This window comes from Rhinopithecus bieti, unplaced genomic scaffold, assembly GCF_001698545.2.
Source record: "Rhinopithecus bieti isolate Rb0 unplaced genomic scaffold, ASM169854v2 scaffold_19723, whole genome shotgun sequence".
NCBI lineage: Eukaryota > Metazoa > Chordata > Mammalia > Primates > Cercopithecidae > Rhinopithecus > Rhinopithecus bieti.
In genome coordinates this window covers 1,330,367-1,343,306 of record NW_016809579.1, presented here as the reverse complement: position 1 = coordinate 1,343,306, position 12,940 = coordinate 1,330,367, and the positions used below count along the sequence as shown (strand labels likewise).

Genomic DNA, 12,940 nt, shown 5'->3' with positions numbered 1-12,940 from the left:
TTTTTTGAGGTGGGGTCTCACTCTGTTGCCAAGGCTGGAGTACAATGGCTCATGCCTGTAATCCCAGCATTTTGGGAGGCTGAGTTGGGAATATCCCTTGAACCCAGGAGTTCGAGACCAGTCGAGACAACATAGGAAGATCCCCATCTCTAGAAAAAATAAAAACATAGCCATGCATGGTGGCATGTGCCTGTGGTCCCAGCTACTTGGGAGGCTGAGAAAGGAGGATCACTTGAGCCTGGGAGGTTGAGGCTGCAGTGAGCCGTGATCATGCCACTACACTCCAGCCTGGGTGACAGAGTGGGACCCTACCTCTAAAAGAGAGAAAGAGGGAGAGCTTTTAAAATATGGCAAAATGTGCCCACAAGCTGATGGGCCTTTTTTTTTTTTTTTTTTTTTTGAGACGGAGTCTCGCTCTGTCTCCCGGGCTGGAGTGCAGTGGCCGGATCTCAGCTCACTGCAAGCTCCGCCTCCCGGGTTCACGCCATTCTCCTGCCTCAGCCTCCCGAGTAGCTGGGACTCACAGGCGCCCACCACCTCGCCCGGCTAGTTTTTTGTATTTTTTTAGTAGAGACGGGGTTTCACCGGGTTAGCCAGGATGGTCTCGATCTCCTGACCTCGTGATCCGCCCGTCTCGGCCTCCCAAAGTGCTGGGATTACAGGCTTGAGCCACCGCGCCCGGCCTGATGGGCCTATTTCTTTCTTTTTTTTAAATAGAGACGGAGTCTTGCTCTGTTGCCCAGGCTGGAGTAGAATGGTGTGATCTTGGCTCACTGCAACCTCTGCCTCCCGGGTTGAAGCGATTTTCCTGTCTCAGCCACCTGAGTAGTTGGAAATACAGGCACCTGCCACCACACCCGGCTAATTTTTGTATTTTTAGTAGAGACGGGGTTTCACCACGTTGGCCAGGCTGGTCTCAAACTCCTAACCTCAGGTGATCCACCTGCCTTGGCTTCCCAAAGTGCTGGAATTACAGGTGTGAGCCACTGCGCCCAACCAATTTGTTTCTTATAAAGCTTAGGGTAGGAGGCTTGAAGATGGGAACAGAAGAAAAAAGGTTGAAGGGCCCAGCTGATGTGTGTCGCAAGTTAGGAAATTGTTGACGGTCTGCAATGCCAGCAGCATCATGGGTGCTTATCACCAAGACAGAGACCTCAGAACAGGCAGGACTGGCTGTGCTGGCACTCACAGCTACATGCAGATGGAGCCTGACCCTTGGCCTTGGTTTGTGACCTTATTCCCAGGTGCTTCTTTGGAAAGCTGTACAGTGAGGGAGGTGACGCAGCCTAAGGGCAGGACATACTAGCATGGGAGCAGTGGCGGGCAAGTGGGCTGACTGCCCAGGTATTGTAGAGTCCACCTGCACAGTATGACATCTCCCATCCTTTTGGATAGATTATTCTATAGGGTGGCCTCCACCTACTCCCAACTCCCAAATCTGACATTCATTCCTCTACTTCCCCCTAAGTGCTCCCTAGCACCTGCCCTGAGTTTGTTCACTATTGGAACCCCAAATCCAGGGCATCTCACTGGCTGAGATTCAGCTTACTACCTCATTGATGGGGAGACTCTTACGTTGAAGAAGTAATTTTCTGATAGGACCACAAGATGAACTTATTTTTAACGTGGGTACAAATACTAAATAAATATGGTCTTAGTGTTTTGCCAAAAGGAATTTAGATATTTTAAACGGGTCACAATTAAATTCAAAAAGGGGCTGGACCTGATGGGATGGGTTGGTGAGGCCCAGAGGCTCCACCTCAAGTGCAGTACTGGACATCCCCTCCCAGTACTGGGGGTCTGACTTGTACATAGTCAAGCCCAATACTGGCACAGCCACAGGCTGGGGATGGAGGCTTATGAGTGCACTGGAAAACAGGGAGGACTGAGTCCAGGGTCTCAGGGGGTTTAGTAGTGAGGGCTCCTGTGAAGAACCCTTCACTCAGTGGTGTTCATTATTGGCCCCTTCCTTAATATGTTCCAGCCCTGAGGATGCACCTTGCATGCTCTGACCCTTTGAATACCAAAGAAATAAGCAAGGAGATAACTGATGCCTCAAAGAGATTAACGGTGCCATGACATCTGGGGGCCGGGACCTTGTCCAGCCTAAAGGTTTAAGTACCATGGATGAGCAGTGTCTTAACCAGCAACTGGAGATTTCCTGAGGTTTAACGGGGAAAGGAGATTCATATACTAGAAGACACCAGGTGCGTCACATTGCTTCTCTTTATTTTCAACAGTTTCTTTACAACAGTTTCTTTATAACAGTCTAAATAGGGATTAACTTCTACATGTACTTCCCAAGCCAGAATCCCCCTTTAGAAATTCAGATTCTAACTGTATAGGATGCATCTCCCAAAAGATCCCGTTAACTCAAGTCAACATCTGCCTACCCCCAACTTCTCCTTTTTTTCCTCACTCACACTGAACATTTGTCTGAAACTGTGGCTGCTTTGTTGCTTCAAGATGCATGCACATCCTGGACTTCAGTGTCCAAGTATGCAGAATGAAGCATTTGGTATGTGCACCCAGCTAGTTAGGCATAAAACAGGGGCACAGGATGGGCTCTGGGTCATAGAAGGTTCTGTCCCCACAGTGAGGACAGGGATTGGCACTAAGCCAGACCATGCTGGGCCGCCCCAATTCGCACAGCAACTCCTTGAGCCTGGCGTGCAGATAGGCAAGTCTCCCCAGGTGGAGGGTACCACGGACATCCTCATAACTCTCCAGAGGAACAGGATACAGCACATGGGTCAGATTGCTCAGCCCAATGAGGTGATGCAGGAGGTTCTCCAGGACAGATATGGAGATGGGATTCCCGCAGAAGCTTAAGGTCGTAAGCTGGGTGCAGTGGCTCAGGGAAGGCAGGAGGACAAGGAGCTGATCATCCATGATCCCACACTCATCAAAGTCCAGGTCCTGGAGGGTGGCAGAGGCTCTCTCCAGCAGAGCTTGGAGGGGCTCGGGACTTACATCGGTCAGCATGACCCCACTTAGACTCAGGACACTCAGCTGACCGACGTTGGGGCTCTGGGACAGATGCATCACATCGCCTTCCGAAAGCCGGCAGTTAGTTACTGAGAGGGTTTCCAAGGGATTCATCACGTGCCTGCAAACAGACAAAGCAGTTAGTGCTGGGGAATGGTGGTAGTGGGGTGGGCAGACTGGAAAGAGGCCCGTTTCACCAAAACCCAAAGTCTTCCAGATGATGGTTAACCCCCCAGGATGCCATGCTGTAAAGGAGCATTCAAGGGAGTATAAGTTCAGGTGCAGTCCTTTCTCCATCATTTGCTGCACAAGTGGGTCAAGTAAACCAAGATCTCAAACACTCCCTTGGCTGATCTGTGAGGCAAGGTCCAACACAGACCTCTCAGGTGGTGTGAGCATGAACTGAATTGAGAGAGCCTGATTTGATGTCTCAAGCAAGGAAGGGCATCAGTGAATTTTAGTATTTGAAGATACAACCGAAAATACTTTTTCAACTCAGGCTTCCTCCGCCACAGCCTAGGCCCCAGTCACCTGTATCTCTGTGCCTGATGAAGTTACTGGGTACTAGTCATAGAGGACAAACTTGGGCAGGGTCAGCAACATCCAAAGGGGGTTCCCAGGCTGCAGGGCTACCTTAGATCACATCATCAGCAAACCACCTATCAATTTTTGCAATTCCTCACTCTTGTTCCTTCTCCCACATCTCCAGAACAATCCATTTCCCACCTATTACCTTAACTGGAGTTCTAAATCACACTTTACAGACAGGAAATTTGAGTCGGGTTTAGAGGGAACAGCTCATGTTGAGAAGCTGGTGAGTACACAGCTTACAATTTCAAATCTCACCTTTGACGGGCTTTCCCTTCTTCAATGCCCTCCTTGCTTATTTTTGGTCATCTTAGGCATCATTTCCTAAGGAAGAATGCCTAAAGGCACCCTTGCCAGACCCCAAGCTCCCATTACAGAGTTTTCTAACAAGGAGTCACTGTTAATAGCATCTATCCTAATGTGTATCTCTAACCCTAATGAGTAGTAGTTACGTGATATCATGCTTGGGGACAGAGTGGTGAACAAGACATGTTAACTGGTAGTGACTTGCTCACTCTTGCATTATCAGTGGCTGGCACATACAAGATGTCCTTTATTGTTTACTACAGTAAAGAAGGGCTTGCTCTGGTCTGCAGAGAAACCTCACCATCCCTTACCTGAGCAACTGATCCAGGCGGCCTCTAAGGAAAAATAAAGAGTCCACATAAACAGCCTGGAGGCACTGCAGACTGAGGAACTGAGAGGTGAACTGCGCGATATACTGCTCTTCCTTCTCCGGGGAAATGGAGGAAGATGCATGGATGTGGGAGAGGAGGAGTCTACGCAGATTAATCATCTGGCCCAGGTAAGGAGAAAATTTTGCCAAGGTGGGTAGCTTCCAGGTACAAGTCACTTCCAAATCTTCAATAGAGTCCAGCTGTACCATTTTCAGGATCATCTTGATATTCTGCATGGGCATTGCAAAAATCTTCAGCTTCTTACAGCACAGGTGTAGTACATTTTTCTGTCGCTTCACTTTCTCCATGAGGTAAGAGAACAACTCATCACAGGCACCTTCCTTGAGGGACAGGTCTACAAGCACCTCTATTGGAGTGAAGGGCTGCTCTGCCTCTGTGCTCAAACCATCTACTTTTCGCTTCTTTCTCATGGGCTGAGCTGCTTCTGGCTCTGGAAATGAGTAGAGACTGGCCCTGTTTCCAGACCATACAGTCCAGAAGTCCTGATGAGAGTTCTTCCGTAAATCCAGCACTTCGAGTTTCCACCTTCTGTGGGGAAAAACAGGTTAATAGCTGAGATGCTTTAAAATCAACTCAAGGGCCGGGCGCGGTGGCTCAAGCCTGTAATCCCAGCACTTTGGGAGGCCGAGACGGGCGGATCACAAGGTCAGGAGATCGAGACCATCCTGGCTAACACAGTGAAACCCTGTCTCTACTAAAGAATACAAAAAATTAGCCGGGCGACGAGGCGGGCGCCTGTAGTCCCAGCTACTTGGGAGGCGGAGGCAGGAGAATGGCGTAAACCTGGGAGGCGGAGCTTGCAGTGAGCTGAGATCCGGCCACCGCACTCCAGCCTGGGCGACAGAACCAGACTCCGTCTCAAAAAAAAAAAAAAAAAATCAACTCAAGATAAGACCATGAGTCTCATAATGTGGGTAAGAACCAACCAGACATCTGCCTTAGATCTGCACTTTTACTCCATACATCAGAAAGGCATCAGTTGCTCCCTTTCCCACTAGGATCCTGGGATCCTCCCTGGTCCCCACTTCCTGCCCCACCAGGAGGAAGCAGGTGCATGTTCCTTCAGACACCTGCATTTTAATGAGTGCCCCATGTCCAGAAGCCCATTCCAAGAGTGACCCCTGCAGTGGCCCCCAAGGCCTCCCTGAACTTCCTTGCTGGCACCATCAGAGCCTCTGGTCCAGCCTTAGGTGCTCCACGCTCCCTGACCCCAGCTGCATCCTGCTCAGGTTCCCAGGGCCCCACATGACGCTGCTAGATCACCCTTACCTGGGGCGAACCTCCTGGGCAAGCAGCACATCAAGTCCATCAAGCACAGCCTTAAAGGTCTCCAGGTGAAGCTGTTGTCCCTTCATCAGCACTCCCAGAGGGAGGCAGGTGAAGGGCCAGGCCTGCACCATTGCCTTCAGGGTCTGGCTGTGTCTCCCGTCAAAGGCTGCTGTGAAGAGTGGCGGGAAGAGCTCCCTGGGCAGCAACTCCAGGGCGGCGATGGCCAGGGCCTCATCCTTCAGCAGGCTCTGCCCCGCCAGCTCCACAAGTCTCCGTGGGCTTGTCCACACGCTCATGCTGATGTATCGGCTCTGAATGGAACCCTGAGGAAACATACAGGGAACAAAGCATCCCTTTCAGCCCAAGCATAAGCAACTCTATCTTTTCCTCGCCCTTCTGAGGGACCAAGTCAGGGCCAAAGTCACTGTGCTAGCAACAGCAGAGGAGTTCTCAGTTTATCCCGATTCCATTCTGCACTCGGTGGCCACAAAGACACAGCTCTGCTGGCATCAGGATGAGCATCTCATCAAGTGTAGAGGAGGAAACAGGATGGCCACTGGCCCCATCCTGTATCTACCCACTACTCTATTTAATTCTAGTCCCCCTGGGAAGTGAGAACTAAGGAGCCTGAGTGCTGAGCCTACTCATTCCGGGAAAAAGCTTCTGATGATCACTCAAAGACAATTCAAACGGGAGTGTCACGTAGCCCAGGACAGCATCCTTCTCTGCTCCAACAAGTAAGCCAGATGGGAAAGATTAGGGACACACACAATGCACAGTGGGTGCCATTATATTTCACTAAAAAATTTTAAATGAGAAACTACAGAAGCAGCAGCCCAACAGTATTACACCGCAATTGGAAGTAAAATTAAAACAAAATAAAAAACATTCTGAGACATGTATTTTAAGTGTGTCTCTTTTACGTATATTAAGAGTTACTACTTTGACACGGAAATCAAGGGAGCAAACAATTCACAGTAGAACAAAACCTGGTTCTTTTTCCCCAAAACATTAGTTTTAAAATGGAGAAATAAAAATTGTGTATATTTATGGTGCACAATATGATGCTTTGAAGTATGTATACATTGTAGAATGGGTACCTTAAGCTAATTAACATATGTATAATCTCACTTATGTGTGGTGAGAACACTTAAAATGTACTCTTAGCAATTTTCATGTATACAATACATTATTAACTACGGTTACCATCTTGTATACTAGATGTTTTGAAAAAACCTCCACCCTCCAGCACAGTGGCTCATGTCTGTAATCCCAGCACTTTGGGAGGCCAAGGTGGGATAACGGCTTGAGCCCAGGAGTTCAAGACCAGCCTGGGCAACACAACAAGACCTCATCTCTATTTAAAAAAAAAAAAAGAAAAGAAAAGAAAAAAGAAAATGTCTTTAATTCCAAAGCATCTGACAAAAAAAGAAAAAAGAAAAAAAAAAGAAAAAAATCTATGGAATATTTTTTAACCTTTTAGTTAAAAAAAACCTTTACTAGTAAATCTCTAAAGATTTAAAGAATCATAAATGATGCAAATTATAATTTCTTGCCACATACTATTTAAATTGTAATAAAGTAAAATTCCAACTAATTAGATAGCTTTTATTTTCCAAAAAAGCTGTTTAAGAAATTATTTTTTAACATATACAAAATGACAGAAATCAAAATGTTTGGGATTCAATATAAATAATAAATGTTCCAGGTAATGGCTATACTAATTACCATAATTTGATTACACACTATATATGCATCAACTAAAATTTCACATGTACCCTACAAATACATANGACAAAAAAAAGAAAAAAGAAAAAAAAAAGAAAAAAATCTATGGAATATTTTTTAACCTTTTAGTTAAAAAAAACCCTTACTAGTAAATCACTAAAGATTTAAAGAATCATAAATGATGCAAATTATAATTTCTTGCCACATACTATTTAAATTGTAATAAAGTAAAATTCCAACTAATTAGATAGCTTTTATTTTCCAAAAAAGCTGTTTAAGAAATTATTTTTTAACATATACAAAATGACAGAAATCAAAATGTTTGGGATTCAATATAAATAATAAATGTTCCAGGTAATGGCTATACTAATTACCATAATTTGATTACACACTATATATGCATCAACTAAAATTTCACATGTACCCTACAAATACATACGATTATTGTGTATCCATTAAGAAATAATCCAATAACCAAAGAAAAATGTTTGGGATTAAGGCAAAACTACATTTAGAGGCAAAAGCAAAGCTTGTTCCTTTGTAAGAAAAGAAAAAGGAAAATCATCTAGGCAGCATTGGCCCTCATGGCCCGTGGAGACCCTGGGCTGACAGTGGGAAGGCGGCAGTGGCCATAGCCTGAGGTTCCCGACTCACCAGACCCAGGTGTGGTGCAGAAGCCATCTGCCCAGACCTCTGAGAGGACCACAACATTGACTTCAAGGCCTCTGGGTCCCTCCTCTAGCCCCTCAGAAGCTATTATATGCCTTTCTGGGCATCCTTCCCCTTTCAACTCCACGCTGCCAATGGGAGAGCCAAATCTAATTACATTCCTGGATTTCCAGCCAGTGAATCCTGGTGGGGTTTTTTACTTACTTCAGGTTCAACTGATTGAATGGGATGTCCATTTATAAAACGGAAAGAAAAAGTGAACAAAACCACCCAGAAAGTGTAACTGTTGGGGGCATTTTTGGCCACATCAAAATTACCCAAATACTCCAGTTAAGATAGCTTTATGAAGAGCATCATGTCATTACCCCTCCCCACTCCCAAACAATCCCCAAGTATCAAATTGTCACTTATACGTCAGGTTCCCTAACACAGCAAATCACATGCCTATTCAGGGAGAAAGGGAGGTACAACAGAGAGGTGGCTGGTCTTCCAGACTTTGAAGGTCAAGGCTGTCCTGAAGGAAGCTGGGTCAAAATTACACTACGATTAGGAGTTAGTCAGACGTAAGGCTGGGCATTTGTAATGGGACTGAGTGGATTACCACAAAGACAGATATTCTTTTGGGGGGTGGAATTGAAAGACTTTGGCCTGGATGGAGTAGAGAAATTAAAAAGGGGAATGGCTAAGGAAGACAAAAGATAGTTCCAGTAAAGCCAAGGTAATCACTGGGACAGCGAGGCAGTTCAATTTTCCTCCCTCCCTAGAGGGAAAGGGTGTTTTCTGCCAGAAAGTCAGGATCCTCTCGGCAAACAGCCTTGACAAGATTAAACCTAGGAATGTGGGCTGGAGAGGTGGGATGGAGGGTAATATTGGTGACCAAACCTAGGACAGCAACGTTTTCAAGTCTGAAAGACCCTGTGGTTTCTTAGGAATCTTGGAGCCAGGGAGAGAAATAAACAAGGGCCAAAAGCACACATCCCTGCCATTAAGGAAGTTCTCAGAAGACCTTCTCTTTATAGTTAGGTGTCCTCTTCCACACCGGGGCTGTTCACAAGCAGCAGGTCAGGCCTTTACCCCAAACATAATCTCCAATGGCCAGTCCCTTCCTAAGTATTACTGTTTCCACACTTCAAGGAAACAGCTGACTCCTTCTTGACCCTAAGCTTCTCAGGTACAGAGATTCTGGTCAGCGAGATGCAATCAGGCCTATCAATTAAGACTCAATTTTTCCCTCTTTCCATGCTAGGCACTGTGCACAAATACATTTTCTCTCACAAAAATTGAAGTTACATTTGGCGTTTAAGGATCTGCTTAGGGATGATTCCTATCCTGGGCCTGATCACCCATTGCTGCTTTTGAAGTTTCGGAACCTCTCCACCCAAAGAATTCTCCAGGCCATTCTCTGCCTCATGCACTATGACGTCCCCACAATTCTTATATTCTACTGGCAAGTGTCCAGCTGGAATGTCTTGGGGCCTAGCTTGCTTTGCTCTGGCCTGCGTAAGGAGGCTGTAATTCGTTGAAGGGTGTTTTCCATTTCCGTTCTCTCCCTGGAGACTACTTTCTCCTACTTTTCACCCTCAACACCAAATGGCCTTTGTGAAAATTGGGTTAAACTACAATTGGTTCTACATTTCCTTTAATTCCCAGCCAATCATCTTTACTCATCAGCCGCGGAGGACTGAGATTAGTAATAAAGGTCATTGTCAATGTCCCTAATTATCAAGCACCTACTGGGCACAGCAAAGGCGGCAGCAGTTCTCACTCATTACCTCAAATAGCCTTCACAGAAAATCTAAAATTCACCATCATTTTCATTTTTAGTCTTGTAAGTCCTTGACTCTTTCTGGGGAAGAACCTGCTTAGCTCCAGACAGGCAGGAATTGGTAGCCCTTGTGTGAGGAGTTTAGACAGATCTTCATTTCCCTCCCTATCAAACAATCTAAGTGTTAGAAAGGGCTGGTAAGCTTCACATAAACCATGGAAAAACAGGAAAACTGAGTTAAGTCCAACAGTTAGGGAAGTTTCTATGGGATCCCCGCTTCCAGGAGATCCAAGGGAGGAGGAGGGACTGTGATGAAGTGTGAGTTGTGCAATCTCTGAGCTGTGCAATCTCCCTGTGAGGCAGTGACACTCCTCCGTCCAGCTTCACATCGCCAGTTTGCCAGTGGCACTGGAGGAAGCAGCACCAGGAGCACGTTTGCACAAAGGTGCTGTCCTTCCTCCCAGTGTAAGGGAGGAGTGAAAAGACGGGCCCAGCATGACTCCTAGGGTCCGGGCACGAATTGGGGAGGTATTTCTGCATGTCCTGTCTACTGGTTCTTATGGTCCTTGTGGGCTGCACAGGCCAGAGTGGCCTCTGAGCTCATCATAGGGGTGGTCTGCACCCTCCTCTCTAGTCACAGAATTCCAATGAGGACCCCCAAAGTATCTGCACTAGGTCCTTCAGGTCTTTTTTTTGGAGTGCAATGGCACAATCTTGGCTCACTGCAATCTCCGCCTCTTGGGTTCAAACAATTCTCCTGCCTCAGCCTCCTGAGCAGCTGGGATTACAGGCATGCACCCCCACGCATGGCTATTTTTTTGTATTTTTAGTAGAGACGGGGTTTTGCCACATTGGCCAGGCTGGTCTCAAACTCCTGACCTTCAGGTGATCTACCTGCCTAGGCCTCCCAAAGTGTTGAGATTACAGGCGTGAGCCACCATGCCCAGCCTCTTTTTCTACTCTCTAGAGACAGGGTCTTGCTATGTTTCCCAGGCTGGTCTTGACCTCCTGAGCTCAAGTGATCCACCCGTTTCAGCCTCCCAAAGCGCTGGGATTACAGGCGTGTGGATACTAACAGCACCCAATACAGGCGAGCGGATACCAACAGCACCCGAGCACGACCCCACAGTCCAATGCACAGGGTCATCCTTGAGCCTTTGGTTCCAGTACGAGTCTCCAGGTTTCAAGTCAGGTTGCATGTCCTCCCTGACCTCCCCAGGAGGCACCCAACAATCTTCTTGTTCACTTCCCAGGACGAACACTTACCCCTAATGGCCCAAGCCCGTGGGGTGGTGAGATCAAAGCCTCCCTGAGCTCATGCTCTCTGACACCACTCGGAAGTGTGGGCTATGGCATCTGATTACCCCGTGCAAAGGTTCTGAATCTAATCGTGGCTTTGACAATAAGGTCCCCAATACATTAGGATTTGTTTTTTTTTTTGAGAAGGAATTTCACTCCAGTCGCCCAAGCTAGAGTGCACTGGTGCCATCCTGGCTCACTGCAACCTCCACCTCCTGGGTTCAAGCGATTCTCCTGCTCCTGTCGCAGCCTCCCAACTAGCTGGGAGTACAGGTGTGGGCCTCCACGCCTGGCTAATTTTTTTCTATTTTTAGTAGAGACAGAATTTCACCATTTTGGCCAGGCTAGTCTCAAACTCCTGACCTCAGGTGATCCGCCCACCTCGGCCTCCCATAGTACTGGGATTACAGGCATGAGCCACCATGCCAGGCCTAGGGTTTTTTTTTTTTTTAAGAGAGGGAGTCTAGCTCTGTCGCCCAGGCTGGAGTGCAGTGCCATGATCTTGGCTCACTCCAACCTTCGCCTCCTGGGTTCAAACGATTCTCCTGCCTCAGCCTCTTGAGCAGCTGGGACTACAGGCGCATTCCACCACGCCCGGCTAATTTTTTGTACTTTAGTAGAGACAGGGTTTCACTGTGCTAGCCAGGAATGGTCTCAATCTCCTGATCTCGTGATCTGCCTGTCTCGGCCTCCCAAAGTGCTGGGATTACAGGCACGAGCCACCAGGGTTGATTCTTAGACAAAGACAGCAAGGAGGAGTGAAATGCTCTTTTGGGGAAATGACCGGAAACAATAAAAGCGGCTCCTGCCTCTTCCTCTACTGTGAGGGACCTCAGGATGCAGCTCCCATCTGGCTCGAGGGACAAGGACAGAGGGAACAGGGCTTCTCTGAGCACCTCAGACAGCTCAGGGGACCTTCTTACCTGCAAACGTCTTTGTTCCATTTTGAAGTGATTTAGGCTGGCCTCAGGACCTCCAACGTTTGGATTTCTAGGTCTCAGTCACTTGTTTCCACGCACGTCTGAGAGTAATAATCAAAATGCTCCAAAAGGAAGGACACATGTATAATATTTAGGAAGCAATGGTCTCCTATAAAAACCTCCGCAAATACTGCTGAGGAACGTGACAACTGGCGACTCAATCTCGCCCTTTCATTGCAAATCTCTAGCTCCAAACCTGAGCACCAGTGTCTCCTGGGCTGAACCAGGGGGCACAAGGAACAACAGACCATGTGGTCGGTCACAAGTGACCCCTGTGGTCAAGGACCCTGACTACCGTCCTCTAGCCACATTTCTGCCTCTGTTCCCGCCTTCCTAGGATGCCTACGCCCCTACCTGGGCCGTCCCCAACCCCCAGCACCTTCAGAGGGGCCGAGTCCCAGAGCGTCCACCGCATTACAAATGCGCACCCGCCCTGAGGAGCTCCAAACACGAGCACCGCCAATTCGGTTCAAGGTTTCGTGACAGCCACAACTCCTCAACTGTGGCCAATTTTCCGGGGCATGTGGCCCGGGGTGACCCAAATGGCGCACTTTATTTTCTTTGGTCTTCAACCCATTTCTGGAGAGAAAACGGGGACCCGGGACAGGGGTGGTGCCGGGGCACAAGCCCAAGGTCACCCTGTGCGGAAGCGGAGGAATCACAGCTTGAACTTACGTTTTTCCTCAGAGTGCACCACGCCGCGAAGTCGCTGGAAAGAAAGAACGAGACGATGGCGCGCAGCAAGCGCCCTAGCGGCTGTGGGGGGGCAAGCAGCCTGGCCTGACCAATCCCTGTCTCTCAGTCCTTCCAGGGCAAAATCTCACGAGATCCAGCGAGGTCGCCCATTTTCAAGGACTAGGAGGAGGAGGAGCAGTGGGGGGAGGGGCAGAAAAGAAGGGAGCAGAAGGAGGGAAAAAGAGAAGACAGGATTGGGGAAATGGGGTGGGGAAGGAGGG

The 12,940-nt window shown here is 47.8% G+C and overlaps 1 protein-coding gene and 1 gene segment (V, D, J or C); one reads left to right on the top strand and one right to left on the bottom strand.

The window, feature by feature from the left end:
* The window catches only part of LOC108540636 (Ig lambda chain V-I region BL2-like), a 574,188-nt gene that overhangs the window by 193,644 nt on the left and 367,604 nt on the right, over positions 1–12,940 (top strand).
* LOC108540625 (melanoma antigen preferentially expressed in tumors) overlaps positions 2,209–12,940 on the bottom strand; it is a 12,395-nt gene continuing 1,663 nt past the window's right edge. For 2 of the 9 annotated variants that reach the window (XM_017889763.1, XM_017889764.1), the window contains exons 2-6: positions 12,660–12,693; positions 11,928–12,046; positions 5,544–5,866; positions 4,194–4,802; positions 2,209–3,109 (exon numbers count right to left, since the gene is read on the bottom strand). In XM_017889763.1, the coding sequence (XP_017745252.1) occupies positions 2,533–3,109; positions 4,194–4,802; positions 5,544–5,866; positions 11,928–11,948 (1,530 nt within the window). In that variant the 5' untranslated portion in view covers positions 11,949–12,046; positions 12,660–12,693 and the 3' untranslated portion in view covers positions 2,209–2,532. Of the gene's footprint in view, positions 3,110–4,193; positions 4,803–5,543; positions 5,867–8,919; positions 9,317–11,927; positions 12,047–12,659; positions 12,912–12,940 lie in introns of those variants that run through there. The other 7 variants (XM_017889765.1, XM_017889766.1, XM_017889762.1 and 4 more) reach the window with 6 other exon arrangements.